Source organism: Poecile atricapillus, chromosome Z (assembly GCF_030490865.1).
Source record: "Poecile atricapillus isolate bPoeAtr1 chromosome Z, bPoeAtr1.hap1, whole genome shotgun sequence".
Classification (NCBI taxonomy): Eukaryota; Metazoa; Chordata; class Aves; order Passeriformes; family Paridae; genus Poecile; species Poecile atricapillus.
This window is the reverse complement of record NC_081289.1, coordinates 55,680,360-55,700,614: the sequence shown is the minus strand read 5'-3', so window position 1 is coordinate 55,700,614 and position 20,255 is coordinate 55,680,360. Positions and strand designations below refer to the sequence as shown.

Below are 20,255 nucleotides of genomic sequence, written 5' to 3'. Positions count from 1 at the left end.
ACTTGTGTATTTTTCCTTATGTTCTTCTGTGTCATGTCATATTGTCAGAAGTGTGCAGTCTGCTGTCAGACAGAGGCTCTGTCTGCCTGCAGCAGCACCTTGTGGGTCTCACAGGAGTTTCTTGCTGAGGCTTCTTCTGAGTCTCTGACATCTGTTCCCCTGCTTGGAATAGGATCTGCCTTCACATATTTCTGTAACGTCTTTTGGAAACTTTCCACAGACCTACATTAAAATTTTGTTGGCCTAATGACCGGTGACCTATACTCATAGTAAAAAAGGACATGTGTACTTGAAGGCAGCTGAGAAATTCCTGCCAGGTAGAACTGTGTACTCAGTCAGGTGAGGTACACCTCCTTATGCTAACAAATCATTGTTAGATTGTTAGACATAGATTGTCAAAGTGCACAGCTTGATCCCTTCCCTATTACAACAGTAAGGCTATCTACAGTCATGTGGGGAAATAGTTTAGTGGGTAAAATTGTTCTGAGTAGTACGATTGAGGGCCCAACAGAGATCACTTGAACTGAAAACTGTCTTCAACTTTCTCGACACAAAACCAGGGACCATTCTTCTATATCCTACTTAGCTGATCTGTAATACAGTGCTGAATCCTAGCTGGCGTGGGAGACAATTCAGCCTTTGTATTTGTATTGAGATTCACCATTCGGTCTTTTTTTAAGGAAATTAATTTGTTTGTACAAGTTTTCTACCAAGTCTGCTTGCTATTTTCCAAATACACTTTCAATATCCTCTGACACACAAGTTCATATTGTCGAGTATTTAATGGTTTAATCAGCATGGCATCCTGTGACTTCAAAACCCACACAGGCAAAAATCAAAGTATTATTATGTTTATCTACTAAGATTATGTGGGTAGTTCCTATTCATTTTTTTTTTCCATTTGTCTCACTGTTGAGAGACCACCAAAAAAGGGTTATTTATCCACTGTACTGACAATATCTTTAAATATGTCACTGGGTTGGTGTTTTTTTTTTTTGTTGTTGTTTTTTGTTGTTGTTTTTTTTTGTTTTTGTTTTGTTTTTTAGTTTGGTTTAGTTTGATTTGTATGTTTACTGATAACCTGTGCTCCCACAAGCTGTATTATACAGAGTAGCTGTAAGACAAGCAAGCCTAGCCTGGGAGAATTTTTTTAATATATGATTTTTATCTCAACACAGATACAAACGTGTTGTTGTAGACCAGATCTGGTTATGTCTCTGTTTTTAAAAGCACATGAATTTCCAGCTGTAACCATGGTGCAAAGTGGCTACACTGAGCCTCTTATCAGGAATAGGGCAGCTCCTGCCATGAGCCTGATTTCCAGCTCCCACCTCTGCTCTCCTTCCCTTTATCATCCCCTTGCCCCAGGCACTGGGTATGGCACTTCATAGCTGCTGGACAGAAGACAAATGGATAGTTGTCATCACTGACACAAGGTAGTTCATATTGACTGTTTTATTCCTCCATTCAAGCTCTGGGCTGACTGAGGACAACCTTGGCTTTACAAATCTGAAAGCAGGTGAAAGAAGCTTAGCAAAATTTGGTGTAAGACTTTCTCTTCCTCCACAGTAGCCAAAGAGCTACTTTCCTTTAGTGCCCTCTTAATGTCTTTGAAATGTGTGATAGATACACACTCTTAATTTCGTCTCCTGTGTCATATGTGGATTAGGGAATAGATACCATAGCAGTGGGTACAATTACTGGTGTCTGTTTGTAGTAGCTACCTGAAACGAGTGTCTGGCTTATTCCTTCTTTACTTCAAAAACTTTTTGTGCAGCCCTCTCTGAAGCCTCATTATAGGTTCTTTTAATTGATGGGGCTTAAATGTATAATTTTCTTCTCAGTAAGAGGAAAGTTAGCTCTGATTTCCTTGTACAGGTGTTAGATTTATCATCATTGTAGCCAAGGGAAATTTAGACTAATGTGAGTTTTTTAAAGTACAATCAAGGATCTCAGAAACCAGCATCAGAGAAAAGCAGTCATCACGCAAAATCACTCAGAAATGCTGACAGAGTGAAACACAATGTTTTCTTATAATTCAGAGCCATAAATTCTCTTGAGACCTTAGATGTCTGAACCATCTGCCCTATGGCACCTCTGCAGCAAATGGTAAAGCCATTGGTATCACGTAAGAGACATCTGTTCTCAAGCCCTGTTTATTCTTGATTTGGGAAAATCTCTCTTTTGTTTGCACTTCATAAGATTAATCCTAACTACTGGCCTTAAACTTGTCCTTTCAGTACCTCTGCAACCTATTTTGGAGGAATAATTATTCCTTATTTAGTTTGTTGGCTCATAGGATTCCTTTTCCTAGGCACTTATCTCTCTCTGTGTCTGGGCACTTAGCCCAGGCTGTAGATTTCAAAGGCAGCAGGGTGCCAAGAGGTTAGACACTGTAATGTTGTGAATACCTTTGTGGATCCAGCAATTCATCATTAGCTGAAAATTGATACCCTGTTATATGTTTGAGCAACAGTTGTATATGCAATATATAGGTAAGGATGTATACAAAGTGTTCTGTGAGTTGGAGATTGCCTACACATTTAATTATAAATGTAGCAACAAGGCTGAAATGCATTTTGTTTTGTTCCTGGTAGTACTTAACACATTCTTCAGTACAGAGGTGCCAAGATACACAGTACAGTCATGACTGAGCTTGCTGCTGCAATGATGGAATGATGTTTCTTCTACACTATTTTCACTGAAAATAGCCTTTTTAGATACTGCAGTTCTTCATTGCTTGATATCCATTTCACACAAATTGTAGATAGATGTATGTAGTTTATTATATATATGCATTTTGTAATATTTACATTTGATTTTTATGTGGATAGAATGATTTTTTTTTCCTTAAGGGCCATTGCATGAGTAGAACTAGTTGAAAAATGCACTTACAAAATGTATGAGGTAACAAATTATTCCTTTATGTCATTTTTAGGATCTGTTTTTGTGCTGAATGACTTTGGGGACATCTGAGAACTTGGCATTTTTTTCGAGCATTTCTTTAACAGTGAATTGCAGATTGTTAAATTTACAGGATGTCTGCTAAATATTTCTCTTACATTTCAGCCCTGGTACTTAAGAAAGAAAGTAAAGGACTTTGAAATGTCTATCACTATAGCCTAATATCAGCTTAGATAATTGGTTAAAGCTTTTCACAGTAAAGTGTCCATCTTTTCATTACAGGATTTTCAAAATTACCTGATGAATAGAAGGATTATCTTCTATAAAGGCTTATTTGTTGTTATTGGCAAATTAGTTGTTCATCATGGGGAGACAGGATATTTGTAAAAATGTGAAGAAATTTTTTTGCCATAAAAAGGTTCTATATTCCGTTTTATAGCAGATAAGAGTAAATTATTTATGTTATTTTGTTGCTCTATTTATGGATGGTAAAGACCTATATACAAACAATTTTTGTTAGAAATGGCAGGTATTCTGACTTGCAAATATTATCTCTTTCATGTAAAGCAGAGAAGAATTCAGGACAAGCCTGCACTATAGGATGAATTTCTCAGTCGAATAAAATAACGACGTAACATCCAAAGTAATTGATGCATAACTGAGAAAGGTGATATGCTTGCCTGTGACTAAAACTGGCTGATGTAATTTGAAAGTTGTTGTTTTTACACTGGCTGTTGATAACTCCATGCTTCATTTATGCCATGTCTAAACTTGATTCAAACTTAGGATTTTCCTGTTCAGAGAGCTATTGAAGTCAACAAGATTCTGCAAAGGCAGATCAAAATCTGATAATGAATTTCCAGCATTTTTAAAATATTACATAGAATAGACTAGACTAGACTAGACTAGACTAGACTAGAATAGAATATTTCAGTGGAAAGGAACCTATGATCATCATGTAGTCCAACTGCCTGACCAAATCAAAGCTGACCAAGAAGTTAAAGCAGGTCATAAAGTGCATTGTCTGAGTGCCTCTTAATCACTGACAGATTTGGGGCAGCTTTGAACCTTTCTCACCTATTTTTTGAATAGAATAAAGAAAAATACCTTCAGATATACCTTTATTTTGTTCCTTTTGCTTAAAGATTAAATACATTAAGCTTAAGAAGGCTTACCCAAGAGACCTTGGTAACACCTTTATGTAGATCTACATACCAAGCTTCACCTGGCTGGACCCCTGTTCTGGTTCAAATCCTATCACTGAAGGTGTGCATCAACCTAATTTGTGAAGTATTTTGGAAAAACAGGATTCTAACATTTTGATAGGAGGGACAAGACAGATGAGAAAGTTGGAAAGCCTCCCCATACACTACACAGCTGTCTAACTGTGACTTTACTTGACTAACTGTATTTAATGCAAAGAAACATACATGTCTCAAATAATCTTATACATCAGTAGATAAGTACCAGCATTCATTAAAAATAGAATACCTCTTTTAAAACTCATTAAAAATGAACCATCTGTTTTAAAACACATTCTTATTCCCATTGAAAACAATATTCAGTGTAGAAGTATTTATATACAGGGATGTAAAATGTAGAATTTGCTTGCATTTGTCTAGTAACCTGTCAATTTTGATCAGAGCTAAATATTTTCTCATTTTCTTAATTTTGTGGGTTTATTAGTGATTAGATTCCCCACAATAGACTCTTATGGTTGGAATAACAACTTTGAAGAACAAACATTGGTGGGCACTATATGGAGTAATGACAATCAGGCAGTAGTTCTTAGAGAAAAAAATAATTAAAATAAGGAAATCAGCAATCAGAAAGATCACCTATGGTATTGGAAACTGGTGGCAATATGGACTGAGTGATTCATGAAGCAGGCTCAAGGAATTTTTCTCTTACATGCTCAAATACAGATAACAGTGTTGTAATTGGAGAGCAGAGATTCCCCTGAACTGTCTCTGAAAGCTATTAGAAATCACTAAGTTTCTGTAGAATTCAACCCTTTTTTCTTGACAGGTAAAATATAAAGATTTCAATCAGAATCCTCTGTCAGGGAGAAATATAAATATCATCTCTGAGCTTATTTTCTTTATTTTCTTAGCTTTCATTTGCTGATTAGTAATTTAGAATACTCAATGACAGCTTCTTAAATAAGACAACTAATTTAAGAATGTGAGAATAGCAATTAAAAGTGATCTGTATGTATTCTCTGCTACATACTCTCAAATAGATAAAGCAGAGGTGTGACAGAGGTGTGTGACACCAAAAAGCTCATCATGAGCATGAGGTAACTGTACACCTGTGGATCCATGGTTCAATGCAGTACTGTGGCAAGGTTGGGCTCTCAGTTGCCGTAGGTTTGGTAGGTCTGGGGAACTTGGTCCAGTTGATCCAGAGTGTGGTGCTTGACAACAGGCCTCAGAATGTTGTTTAAAAATGTACCTAAAATATAAAGTAGCAGGTAATTGTGTTATACTCTTTAATGCAGCATGAAGTGTGTAAGCCTGTACAAAGCAAGTTTCAAAACACATAGATAATGTTACTTTTAACTGTGCTGCTGTATCTCAGATTAGCACCTTGCTTTCTCTGCTTGCCTGGTTAGCTAAGAATTATTTGAAATGTGGATATTTACTGTGTTAAAATTCTTTTTTTATCCTTTTAATTTTTCCTAGGAGGTGTTTGCATTGCTCAGTCACTCAAAATCCCTCGGGAACCAAGACCAGGAGAATTTGAAAAGATCATTAAGCGCTTGTTGGAAACTCCGAATGCTCGAGCAGTGATCATGTTTGCAAACGAAGATGATATTAGGTGCCTGTTTCCTAATTTTGTATTTTGAAGATGTTCCTCTTCACAAAGATGTTTGGTTGGCTGGTAGAAAATAAACTAACAAAAAAGCTTCAGATAAAATCCTGTGTAAAAATTCTTGGATATCTGATAATAAGAAATTGAGTTGTAATTATAGAGTGTGCTGGTCCTTTTTTCTGTGTAGTTCCAAACTTCTCCCAGCTCCTAGGAGTACAGTGCCAATAGATAATTATTTGGTGACTGAAAAGGAAGAAACCAATAATAATGCTAGAAAAATATGGCTAAAGATGAAACAAATTAATTTGTATGTTACTATTTCTTGAGTTCATTACAGCTGTTTTTAGTATACCTTAGACTGTGAAAGCTGTAGATTAATTAGTTATTGTAGGCCTATGCATCAACAAAATAAATGCTGGGTATATCAGGTTCTATGTAAATGGAATTAGTTTAATTGGTCATTTGTTGTTTGCTTGCAGGAGAGTACTGGAAGCAGCCAAAAAAGCTAATCAGTCTGGACATTTCCTCTGGATTGGCTCAGACAGCTGGGGGTCAAAAATTTCACCAGTCCAGCAGCAGGAGGAGATTGCAGAAGGAGCAGTAACCATTCTACCCAAAAGAACATCCATAGATGGTAAGGACACATGTGGCATTTCATTTTCTGTCAAAGTTCAAGTACTTTAGTTATATTAATATAATAATATAATATTTAAAATAATTCATATATATATATATATATATAATGAAAAATAATTTAAAAAACATGCAATCCTTCATTACAGGGAATTCAGGAAAAGCTTTCCAACCAAGTTACCTGAGTTGGCCTGATCCAGCAATAATTTAATATATCTATTGAGATGAGGAGATGCTGAACCTGCAATTAGGCAATCTTGTAATTGTCTAATAATGATGACACTTGGAGTTGATAGCTTCTTAACCATAGCCTGGTCATTCTTTGGGACAAATAAGGAGAGTATTGGATGAATGATTATGAATCAGCTTATTCTCTGGGGAGGAGCATGATCTGTGCCCTGCTTTCTACCCCTAAACTTATTTTAAGAAGCTACTGTATTAAGAAAGATTCTTACTTGGAGAATGATGTGGACATTGGTTTGCAGTGCCTTATTCCTATGAGGGTACTGGATATAGTAACATCTCTTAGTGTCTGGGTAAGTGTGCTAAACTGGTAATTGATTAGGAAAAATGAACATGATTAATATTACATAGAGAGCTGAGCCACAGGGAAATACTTATAAGGAGCTAATCCAGATGGGATGTGTTAATCACTATTTCATTATGGCAGCTAGATTGCAGGGGTAAGGCTGGTGATCATCGGGTTTAAGTAGAAATCTTAATTTACCAACTGGTGTCATAAGCTATATAAATAGAAGCAGAATTAAAGGTGTCCTGGATGTCTTGTTCAACAAAGAGGTACCCCATGATTTTATGTGGCTTTGAAATGTAATCTGATCCTTAGATGTTACTGTGCTCATAAAATAGTTTGTGCCTAAAGCTTTTACTTTTTCTTATATTTATAAAAAATCTGATATTGTCTTTAAATTACTATTTTTATACCATATCACATTTTAATGCTTGTTTCATTTCTCTTCAATGCAGGATTTGATAGATATTTTCGGAGCAGAACACTTGCTAACAATCGAAGAAATGTCTGGTTTGCAGAATTTTGGGAGGAGAATTTTGGATGCAAGTTAGGATCACATGGAAAAAGAAATAGCAATATCAAGAAATGCACAGGTAACTGTGAAAGTAAAACATTATCTGTAAAATTTTTATAGGAGTGCAGGAAATGAGCTACCTATTTTTCATCACTTTTCTGTCTCCCTTCGGTTCTCAGTGCATATTGCTGAGTGGTAAGAAAAGTGTGACATTTTTTCTTAAACTGGAAGAAAAAATTCATGGACAGTGTATGAGAAATTTAGTAGTTAATTTGCACAAATACAATGATGGTACAGATTTTATTAAAGACCAGTGACAGTGGTTCAATTCCATTTATGTTTTCAATGACCTCGTCTCTCACCCCATCTGTAGTTGTCAATATGATATTTTTTAGCAAGTGTGTGCATCATGGTAATTTTCATATTGTTAACCCTGAAGTACACACAGTGAAAATTAAATTTCTGTTTAAACTATTGAGGTCTAGATGATAGGTCAAGTCTTGAACTCCTTATTTAGTTTACAATCTGTGTTTGAAGATGAAGGAAAAAGCAAATCAATACGTTCTTATTACTTGTCCCCATGTATAAAAGAAGGATCCTATATCATAAAACTGAAAGCCTCTATAAAGTTTGAGCAAAAACTTGTAGTAATTGTCACTAGTTTTTGCAAACCTGTTTGCTCAGGCATCATACCCTGATGCAATTGTCATGACACCTAATACAGCAGACACATCAGCAGCTGGCTTTGATCTTCTCTATGAGATGCTGGTTTTTTTTCTGTTACTTGAAAAGTTTATTACAAGAGTTTTACTTTCTGTGGCTACAGCAGATTGCCTATGTTACTTTTTGTGTCGACATTTTTACCTATGTCAGGGCTCCTTGTGTCATTTCCTTAGTTACTGCCACCACTCCCAGCATTGCTGGTTGTGACCACCATCTCTGTGAGTAGTGCCAACAGCAGTACACAGTTTTGCTGTACTGCATACATCAATTGTCTGGGATATGCCTTGATTTTCCTGGTGGTCTCTGTCACCAAATCATATTTTCCCCATGGAACATGAACTTTTTTTTTCACTTGCTGTCCCAAGATTTCTGCCTGCTTGCTGACACTTTAATGTAGCCTTTGTTATACGGGTGCCCTTCCAAACTTTCTGCACACCAGCACCCCACAGCACCTGGGCTTGTCAGACAGAAGCACTGTGAAGTCTCCAAGAACATGCATTCATGCCCTTTCTGGACCATCAGATTTATTGTATGTGTATTGTGCCATCTATTCAAACACTTACTGCATTGGGCTTCACAAGTCACAGATACAACTCACACAGAAATATCAGAGCCATGCATTCACTCTGTCATTTCAGCAATGCCTTGTCTTCTACCATGTATTTCACAAAAAAAGGTAACATTCAGTTTCTCACTGAGCTAAATGATAGCTCATTACTCTAATCCTTTACTCCTTGGCCTTGATTCATATTGCAGTAAATCATGGCTGGATAGTTACCCAAGTCTGGAAAGGGATTATTTTGTGATTAGTATTTTAAGTGGAAAATAGATGGGTATTTTTTAAGTTCTTCAGGTGGAATGACTGGTGTATGTGTTTTACTTTGGGAAGCTCTAAATGTTACCACAGATGGTTGTATGACTTATCTCAGCCTCATCACATCTGTCAAACTGAATTACCGAGTGAAAAGTAGTGTATGAAATGCATAGTTGGTATCTTGATCCAAAATAATTTCTAATTTGAATCAGTTATCTGCATGTTTCATGAAAAGAAAAATTATGGTATGTTCTCTGAAACTTAAAATAGAAATAAAGCATATTTTCTGTGACCAGAAAGTTAAATGGTTCCAAGTGATGGAACAAAGACATGAGAGGTCTCATATGACAGTTGGACATGCATTTTAATTGGCAGGGGAAAAAAATTTAATTCTTCTGTGAAGCATCTATAGGACTCTTGACTAAAACCACTTGAAAGTGGTTTTAAGGGCCACAATAGGAGTCCCCATTTGAACAGAAGCAGACCTGACACAAACTGGCAATTCATCACGATCCCTATGCTTATCTAACTCAAATTTAAAGGATTGGGTAACAAAACTACCCAAAATATGTTCATTCTAAGTAAACTAAATCAAGAATGGTGGTGGTGGTAGTAAATTCAAAATAAACCTCCTGTGATTTAAGTAAAATTATAGGTGGAGAATGGGGGGAATGACCCCTAGCCAAATTTTGACTCAGAGAATTGCAGATGATACTGTGACACACCCCAGTTCATTTGTCAGGGCCTCTTGTGCACAAAAGAGAAAAAGCAATGAAATCCTGTCTGGTTCTTCATACCAGAGCCCACAAAACAGTTGAATGTGTACTATGATCTAATTCTGCTAAAAATTAAAGAATATCCCACCCATGACTTTGTCTTTTCCTTGGGAAGCAAAAGGCATTACCTCATGGCCAAATCTGGTCTGAAACAATGGTGGTAAGTGAAAAAATTAATGAATCCTCAAGTTTCAATAAGAATATAAGAACTGTTACATTTAGTTGTTAATTACTTAATATTGAAAGCCTTGGACCTCAGCCTTTCCCCATTGCCATTTTTGCTTGCAATGGGTTTTCTATGATATTTTATGTGTAGTTTCTCAGTTCTGATTTTCAGCTCAATCCTTAAAGGGCATGTGCAGGTGGCCAAGCACAGGAACAGGTTGTCCAGAAAGGCTGTGGAGTCTCCCTCACTAGTGATATCCAAGAGCTGTCTGGATGCAATCTTGTGCCTGTGCTCTGGGATCACCCTGCCTGAGCAGGGAGGTTGGACCAGGTGACCCACTGGGGTCCCTTCCAACCTTGCCCATTCTGTGATTCTGTCCTTCTGTATTCCCATCCCTAGTTCAGAACTTGAAGACTGAACATAAAAATACCATTTATTCTAATTTTCCTGTATTTTTAGCTGGGCACTGCAGAAAAAAGATTCTCTTTGTGTTTTGCCCACGAGTTCAATTTGTAAATCATGTCACTGTCTGTGTAACTGCTCAAGATGTGTCTGGATGTGGCGGCACTGTGGGATATGGTTTAGAGGTGATTATGGTGGTGCCAGGTTGACAGCTGGTCTAGATGATCCTGAAGGTCTCTTCCAACCTTGATGATTCTGTGATTCTGTGATGTTGTGATGTCAGTAGGCAGAAGGAACACTGAAAGAAATCCAAAAGCTCGAGATATAGCCACAATCTGAAAATCTCTCTCTGCAATGATATTAAAAGGCAAATTGATATGTATAAAGTTTTCTCAGGCTTGAGATGTATTTTATTATGCCTTCTTGTTTATCTTAGGTTCTTGAATCTTTTCCTCATATAACATTTGTAATTCCCAACAACAAACCTGATATCTGTGTTCTCTATTTAGTCAAGTTATTCACAGCTTTAAACTTTTGCTACCTGCAGTGAGGATGCTACTGATCTAATCAAATCTCAAGCATTTTTTTTCCCTATGAAGATACTAGAAAATGCTTAATAGTGAAAAACCTTTCTCTCTTTTCTTTTGTTAAAGACTGTAAAATCAACAGTCTTTTAAGCACTGGAAGTCTGAAAGGAATTTATCTTCCTTTAAGATTAAGAATTACAAGGGCATAAGCCTTTTTACTTTCTTCTGTTCTTATACATTACTGACTATCAGTCTACCGTTGTAATAACTTGAACAGTTTATTTGAATTTTAAAATCCTGTTTATTTGTGGTTGCTGTTGCTTCTTATTCCTAAAAGAATTTAGCTCTGGAGATACATAAAGTAATGTTTCTTTTGAATTTGCCTGTTTGTTTCTTTTCTGATTTTTGCCATTTTACAGAAAGCAATGATTCACCTAAACTTTGAAAAAGTAATTTTTTTGCCACTATTGATTTGAAGCTAGCTCTGTGTGTTTCTGAATGTGAGTGTACATTGATCAAATCCTCAATATTAGAATAGTTCATTGAAAAATATTAGAGATTTCTTGTTTTGACTTTTCTGGAATTAAAAAAAATCAAATTGGGCCATTAACTTAGTAAGCATGAACCAATAATTCAATGACTACCCTTAAACTATTTTACTTGGGGAAGAAGAAAGGAATTTGCAGAGAAAACTCTTTTGTCTTACTACAATAAAATGGAAAAGGAGCACTACCAAGATTAAATCATATGTAGAGGTTATAAGAAGCCTTACGTTACATATTTATTCACAGTGTAGGTTTTCTACATTCAATATAAACATCTTTAGTGACACATGATTGTTTCAGGGATCTTCAGTAGTATTTCTCTAGCATTGGGTCCTCTGTGGGGAGGAGAAGTGAGGAGATGGAAAGGTTTTCACTCATCCCTGTGCCCCAGCAGAAAACTGTAAAGAGAGACAGTATTCATTCATCCTTTGATTCCTGATGATTCTTCAAGAGGAAGGGCTTGCATGGTTATTGCAGGAGATGGCAGAGACTCTGTGACTTTTGTTCTACTTCAAATTTCATGTCCTCACATGAAATTTTTCCATACCCTCAGCCTCCCAGTTGACTCTACCAGTGGGCCAGTTTTTGGTAGTTGAAGATTTATCATTACTTAGAAATACTAACCAGACTTGTTCTTAGCTCCAGCTCTTGGTTGTTGAGCTGTTACTTGTCAGTGCCATCTTATTGTAGATTTCTAGGTCTTGTCTTTCTTAAGAAAGCTACAAAAGTATGAATACAAGTATTTGAAAATCAAACAAAGATATTGCAGAATACTCTTTTAATAATTGCATTGAATAGAGACAATATGCAACATCACTCTTTCAGAAAAAGCAAAACAGTGATAGTAAAAGAAAGCAGCATTAATAATGAAGGGTAAAGAGAGGGTAAGAATTAAATGAAATCTACTTAGGCTTGCTTCCATTGACCTCACAGACTGCTAATATTTGATTTCAAGCTAACAAAAGTTTCTGAAGTCCTCTTTTTGTATTTGTGTCTGTGTGTTTTTGTGTGCTTATATAAATATACTTATATAAATAAGTACATATGTGTTTGTGTTTGTATGCTTAAACAGAAATGGAACATGAAATGAAGTTCCTTACAATATCATTTTAATGGGAAATATCATAGCCTCAGCTTCAAATTTGACAAAAGAATCACAATTCCATTGAGATTTGTTCTGGATTTTGCCCACAGAATCCCTTAAAGGCATCCATTATGGTCTTTGAACAGCAAAATGGGCTCCTTTAATAAAACATCAATGTAATGTGGTGCTTTCATAAAACCTTAACAAAAATGTTAATTATAAATTTTCTTCATGTACATCCCCACAGAAGGAGTCTTCCCCCTGTTTTGTATAGTTAGAATTCTAACTACTCTGCAAACTTAATCAGCCTTTAACTGTCTATAATGTCTGACTGCGCTGCTAAAAATAAAGATGGAAGAGTTTTCAAAAGTAGAGAGACCTGTGTCAATTAGCCTAATTTCAATTTGCTCTACCAAAATGAGCTGTTTGTTTCACTGGAAAAAAGTCAAGGTGCAGTATAATAAAAACCATGCATACCTAGGAACTTTGCAGAGATACAATTTATTTTCTTAACTAACCTCTTCAAAATAAAAATTGACCCTAAAAATATTAATAGAAAGAAGTAAATTTACTCATGTGTATGCAGTCACATTCTGTAAAATTTATAGGACAAACTGAAAAACAGAATGTGAATCTTTTAGAGGTACAATGACTTGCTATTTTGTTTGAGTAATGGTTCCATTACCATCAAATCACTCCTAAAGTCTTTTCTTTTCTTGATGAGACCTACAGAAAATTAAGAAAACCAGCAGAGATGCAGTTGAGATACATGAATTTAGTACAATTCTCAAGAGACACCAAGTCTCAGGAGGGACTCTTTTGGAGTACACAGAAATAGATGTTGCTCTCCCTCTTTGTGATTTGTGAGTTGTAACTGGGATGCCTAGGCATAAGTGTTATAAAGGGCAATTCTTATTCTTTCTATTCTTTTGTTGTTGCTTGCCATTTTCTTGATTCCCATTTGAAAAGTGTCTTCTGCATAAACAAAAAGTAGTTTTTGACATTTTATTTATATTTCTGAAATGTCTATTGCTCTTTTGTGTGAGAACAGTAATCTCATAAAAATCACAGAAGTCGAATTTGCAGCATAAGGCAGGAGCCAAGCTGGCTGTTGGATCTTTGCTACCAATCACATCAGTTGGACACAAAAGACTTTGAGGGAATATGGAGTGACTTGCAAAATAAACTGTTGCAAAAGTTCCCACAAAACATTTTTTTCTGTCTTAGTACTTGATTTACAGGATATAAGCAATTGAAAAATAAAATTATAAAAAGGGCAAAGCAGATGGTAAAACAAAGGAAATAGTTTGTCTTCCTGTTGTGATCTCTTTACTGTTTAATTATGTTTGATATTAAAATGCATTTCAACTTATTTGATCTTAGATGACACCAATACCAGAAGTAGAACTATATGTTTTAATAATTATATTAATTTTATAATATAATTCGTAAGGGGAAACAAGTTATTTCATCATTTCATCAAGTAGCAACGGAAATACCTAGGATTGCTTTTATATCTTGAGTATTTTCAATACATTGAGTAATTATTCACCTATGAAATGTCCCTGATTTATAAGTGATTGCTCATCTTCTGTGGAAGGGAGTTCAGACTGGTCACCTGTAAACAAATGTAGATGTTTTTAAGTCTACGAAATAAAATTTTATTGCAAAAGTAGTCCCTGCAAAATCGATGGGACATACACAATGAACTTTAGTATATTTCAGTGTAGGAAAGGAGGTCAGAATTTGGCTTTCAATGGTCAAGTGTAGCCATTAAATGACCAATTATAGTTCAGTATTTCCAGAATATTATTTGTATCTGATATTTGAGTTAGGTGCTCTTGTATGAAGGGCTCTTATGAAAGGTCAGGTAGAAGCACAGGTGTCCTTAATTTGTGTTAAAATCAGGGTACAGGGGAAAAAGGGTATATTTATTATATGGAGCTTATATTGCTTTAACTGCATGACTGGGCATAATGATTTGGATTGTGCACTAACACCTGTTTAGGGCTTGAACTTGGAAGGAGCTCATGACAAAGGATTTACTTAATTCCCCAACTTCTGGCAGGCCACCTCCATATGCTTCAGTAAACTGCTTAGACTGGTATGACTTACCCTGTGAGGATGCCCATCTCTCTTTACAGATTGCAAATAGTCCTAGATGACTAAATTGGATCAGGTGTCCCACTTTTAGATTGCTCAAAGCAACCATTCCATGGTTGCACTGATCATCACTTTCTCAACAAAGCTATCTTCTTTCCCAGTTCCTGTAAGAGCCCAGTGATAATGTTAATATTTGTTTATATTAATTATGACTCCATTAATTAAATGTTTAGAAATAATATTGCATTCTTACAGGTACTTTCACACATAGAAACAGAAGGGCAGTCAATACATGACAGTCCTCTGTACACAGATTATCAGAAAATATTCAGATCTGAATATTTGATCATTTTCTTATTGATAATACCACAGATTTTAAGGATGCAATATCCTGTGGACTTATGCAAAAATATTTTAAAATTACTTTTGAAAAAAGATTGACATTTACATTTCTATTTTATACTTAGGTTTTGCTGAAAAATTAAATATTTAATTATTCTGGCTGAAATCCTTTTATGCTGTGAAGAGATGATACCAGGAGACAGAGAAATTAAGGATTTAAAATATTTGATAAATCTACATAATGCATGTGATCTGTCACTCAGACAATACAGCTGGTATTGTGATCTAGCATACCCTGTGGAAAATAAATTACTTTCAGTTCATTAACGCAGTACTGTGGAATGAGGTGTGCTTCCTTTAGTGGTACCTTTGGTTGTATCAATAGATAACTGGTGTTTAATGCTCTGGGGTTTTTCTACTCTCACTTCAGCATTTACTGAAGTTTTAGCAGCCAAAAGTGGTCTTGGTTGATTTTTTACTTTGTTAAAATGTAAAGCAGTGAAAGGGAAAGTCTGTGCACTACGTACATTCCACCTGACCCCACAGAATTAGAAGATCCAAATGCCCTCAAAGCTCTGCATTGATGAGGCAGGTGGTGTGCTGAGGTCATGCTCTTCAGGGTTCCCTTGCATCCAATCTGTTCTTTACTTTCCCATGTGCTTGAATATAATATATTTGGGGCAGAGATTGAATTTTTCAGATTTTGTTGTTGAACAGTCTTTCCTGTTCTATTATTTCAAATAAGGAAGAAAAAGAGAGATGCATTTGTACATCATCAACTTGTTTGTAGGCATCCACTGGAATTTAAGGACCCCGTAAGCATTGTTTGGCTCAGAAAATATGGGTGCTTTTTCACTTTTTGTGCTAGATTCTGACTATTGGTAGACCTTTTCCTGAGCCATACTTCAGAAAGAACAGTTCTTCAAAGACTCTCAGGTAGATCAACAATTTCTCTCTCTCATATTGAAATGAACAAATAATTTCCAGCACCAGAAGCACTTCAAGGTAACTTTTTAAATTGACTGTGGCTTTTGAAACTACAGCAAACAAGAAACAAATTCATTTTATTCCTTCTAGATTTTGAAAAGTTGATCAGGTCTCTGAAAGTGGAAGTTTTAGGAGCATTCTAAGTGCTGGTTTGAAGAATGATAGTATAATCTCTGCAATTCACAGAATCACTGTGAAGAATATATTAGAATCACAGAATCATTAAGGTTGGAAAATACCACCACCATCATTGAGTCCAGCCTTTGACCAAACACCACCATGTCCAGTCGTTTCAGTTTCAGAAATGACTTTTTGTATTGCATATAGAAATCTGAAATTTTTTAAGGTCACTTTCCATTTTATCTAAAATGTTTTTACCTGTTCCTCTGAGAAAGCTTACATGTAATTTATGATGATAATAGAGGAAACACCAGACCAGAAGGTTTGAAACACCAGACCAAAGATTTTGCAACTTAGTTTCATAGAGATAAAATACAAAGGATGTATAGCGGCCAGATCTTCAATGCTGTACATGAGTGTTGCTTTATTGATATGAAGAGTTATGAGATTTGAGAGGATATGGCCCCCCAAATGAGAGTAATAACTTCATTCTTTGTGGAAATCACAGAGCGGTCAGTAATCAAAGGCTGAGTAGGATAAGAAAAGCTTTAAAGGAATGATCAGAAGGAAAGCTACATTGCTTTTCACTTCAGAAGACAAGAGTTAGATCTTATGAGCAGGGTGAAAATAAGTGGAGCTTTGTAGTCAAGTTGAACAGAACCTTGAAATAGAGACAAGAAATTTCAACATCCTATGAAAAGGGTAGCCAACCAAAAATTTGATCTCAGCAATATTATATTCTGAAATTTTCTAGTATCAATGAAAGCAAAATTGTTTGTGAGAGTGGACTACAATGCATATTACTCTTTTGGTCTGCTGTTTGAGGGTCCGTTTTCCACAGTGTACGTATATATAAATACAGATACATTTATTTATTTTTTCCTCATTTGACATGAATGTCTCTTCTGAAAAAAAGAATTAAAACTTCTTGTAACCTCCTTCACTACAGTATTGAATCAGGTTGGCTTTTGCTTTTGGAGTCGTTAACATAAGTAAACATAATGCCTTATGTTTACTTCCAGTAATATATGTGACATTATAAAAAAGTGTGTTTTTAGAATATGAATGAAGGTTTTATGAAGGTTTTATCACCTTCCTCACCTTTTTACAGTACTCCTTAAATAATAATTTATAAAAATCCTATATTAATATTTTCCTTAGTTTATATATTTAATTGTTTTTTCAAATTTAGAAAGGTGTATCTGATCTGAGCATATATTGTTGGTTATTACAAAGGTGCTCATCTTTAGTCATATTTCAAATTGTGTCTGGAGCATTCACTCACAAAAAGACCAGCATCCTTTCTCTTCTTGGTATTCTCTGCTCTTGTTGGTCATTTACACTATCTCTGGCTGATGCTTCATTATTATACTTACTTTCCTGAAATGTGGCTATGTGAAATATCAAGCAATCATATTTTAATGATGCTCAAGTCCTTAGTAACTCTTTTGTAAGATTATATACGTTTTTCTACAGCTCAGTTTATTGATTCATTTATCAACAAGTTTATGATTATTTTTGTTTTTTTCCTCAAAGTTCTCACTTCTAAAAGAAAAAAGCTTTTTAATGCTAGTTTAAAAAAATTCTTATTTCAGTGTGAGGAATTAATTACATTATGATCATGAATTTCAGGTGTAATTATGCATTCAAATAAATCGCTGTGCAATATTTAGAAATACAGCTCCAGTCAGGCAAGGTGGGCTGTATGGGGGCCTCTTGCATCTGTGCAGGACTGCACTGAACTCAGGAGCATTTCACAGCTCAAGGATCTTATGAATGATTATAACTATGTGAAGAATGTCTTAAATATATTTTCTACCCATGGAGAAATGTTCCATAGCTAGTTCCACAAGAGAATAGCCATACTAAGTGTTTGCACTTTGTGTTCTTATTATACCTCTCTAGAGAGCCGTGAATTATTGAAAAAAGATGCGTTATTAAAACCTTTCATTGGTTTTTTGCTCTTCAGCTTTGTATGTGATTGACTTTCTGATCAAATGATGATGATATAACCCTATTCTTTGGGTTTTGACATTCATACAGACCTAAATGTTAGCATGGTTTGCAGCATGCATGTGTATGTGTCTCAGCACGCATTAATCTCCCGTATAAAATCTCCTTTCCCTTAATCCCTATGCAGGTCTACAGAGGATACTTTTGGAGCCAAATCTTTTGCCTTTCCCAATGCCCTGTCCTGTCTGTAATCTTTGTGTAGCTCATTGTAGTGGATTTGGGCCTTAGGGCTGGGCCTCTTTGTGCTGGCAAGCACTGGCAGGCCACGGGAGAGCCATTCTCAGTCCCTTCTCCCTCGTTCCTAGTCTTAGGTGAAGGAAAGTATTCTAAATGACTGGTGTTACATATTAAGAGCCTATTTTGGAAAGCAGGAAAAATGTAATTAGGGTCAAAACCTTTATTCTTAATTTATTATTCAGGAAATCCTCTTGAGAAGCAGGGCTGCAAAGAAGATCAATCTCCTATTTTAAAAAGGATTTTGGCATTTGGAATTGAAATTAAACCAGTCCATTTTGCAATTCAAAGAAAATAAAAATAAACCATATTACAATGAAAATGTTATAGTGTGTTATCTTACATAAAAAACATATGCATGTAACCAAAAGTTTCAAACTTTGGTTCCATTCTAAAATGCAACAGTCCCATTTTCAATATAGTCCTGGTTTTCTCTACCATTTCTACCATAGGAAGTATATTTACTGTAATGGAACTACATTCTATAGTGAAGTGTAACTCTGTTACAAGCCCTCTCCATAAGTGTACAGCTTAAGAGAAGGAGAAAAATGTATGATTTGGGACCTAGAAAAAAATATTTTTCATCAGAGCAGTATATAATATTTTACTGGGTACAGTACATGCATGAACAGTAAATATATATCTAGCATACAGTTGACGGAGACAATAATGATCGTATGAATGACACACTGATTGTGATGAATCACACAGATAAAAACATTGACATTGATGTCCAGTAGTTTTCAAAGTCTCTGGAAAATGGATTTATCCTTCTATAGGGCTATTTTTCAGGAGAAACTATCTAAATTGGGCATTTGACCTCTTCCTCAAAATCAAAGATATTATTGTAGAAGTAGAATGTCAGGCGGGAGCTGCGTAAACTCATTACATAACAGTTATGCATTTCCTGAAACCCAGATATATTATTTCCTAAAAGAGAATGAAACACTGTGAAGAATACAAATTTAATGCTCCTGTAGAATTTTTTATTTTAAACATTTCCAAAAATTGGAACATTTCTGCCACTTCTTTTATACTGGCCTGTTATCCCTTGGGGGGGAAAAAAAAAAAGGCAGAAAACTTTAACGAGTTACTGCACATGTATCACAGGGATGGGTTATTCAGCTTTTTTGAAAGACTGATTTTTGGCAGTATGATGACATCTGAAATGGAGCATATGTCCCTGTTTCTGATCAACAAACTTTCCTCGGACGGGTGTTAAATCAGCTCTTTTTTTAACTTCGCAGTATGCATGCCATACAACAGAAAAATTCTTGCTTATTGGGGTAAGAATGCATTCAGCTGTGTGGACACAGATACCATTCCAGCTGTGAAATTATGTGAGCTGGAAGGCTTTGGTGGAGGGGAAGCATCTAGTGACTGTGGAGGCTGAATGGTTTTCAGGGCTCAAAACAAAGCAAAGTCTTCAGTCAATCAGAGGATATTTTACTTTTTTTTAGGTGATGTACAAACTGTGAGGTTTTTTATTTCTGAAATGTGCATTGTATTCATGCTGTGAATTTTCACTGCCACTTGGAATTAATAATTTAGGTCCAGAAATGTTCCCACACTTAACAACTGGCAATTCAAATACAGACAGATTAGTAATATAGCCTGTGAGAAGTATGCTATGCAAACTTAGATCCATTGCCCATTCATACCTTCCAAAAAGGAGAGAGAGAAAAAGGAGATGAAATGTTCTGTCCCAAATCATGTGTTGCCTACCCGCTTGATTGTTCATCTCTAGCATGCTGTGGTTTGTTATTTGTACTACCCCACAAAAAGCTTTTAGACCTGTAGATGCTGCCTGCCCTATCTTCTTCCACTTCTCTTGGGTTATGTCACTTACATAAATTGACCTTAATGAGGTGATTCTGAAATGAATTTCCTTTTTAAAAAGTTACGTATTTTCAATAGAACTCGGTTGTGATGAAGCTTAAAGGACTTGAATAGAGACAGAAGCCTGAGCCTTGTGTGGTTGTGTATGATACCTCATACTTCCTAGCATTTTGCTAGTAGGCTTTT

General features: G+C 35.6%; 1 protein-coding gene across 1 annotated transcript in view; it reads left to right on the top strand.

Annotated features, from left to right (window-relative positions):
• LOC131572874 (metabotropic glutamate receptor 8) overlaps nucleotides 1-20,255 on the top strand; it is a 305,043-nt gene that overhangs the window by 129,381 nt on the left and 155,407 nt on the right. The window contains exons 3-5 of the mRNA XM_058826282.1: nucleotides 5,589-5,724; nucleotides 6,198-6,352; nucleotides 7,336-7,473. Coding sequence (XP_058682265.1) covers nucleotides 5,589-5,724; nucleotides 6,198-6,352; nucleotides 7,336-7,473 — 429 coding nt within the window. The remainder of the gene's footprint in view (nucleotides 1-5,588; nucleotides 5,725-6,197; nucleotides 6,353-7,335; nucleotides 7,474-20,255) is intronic.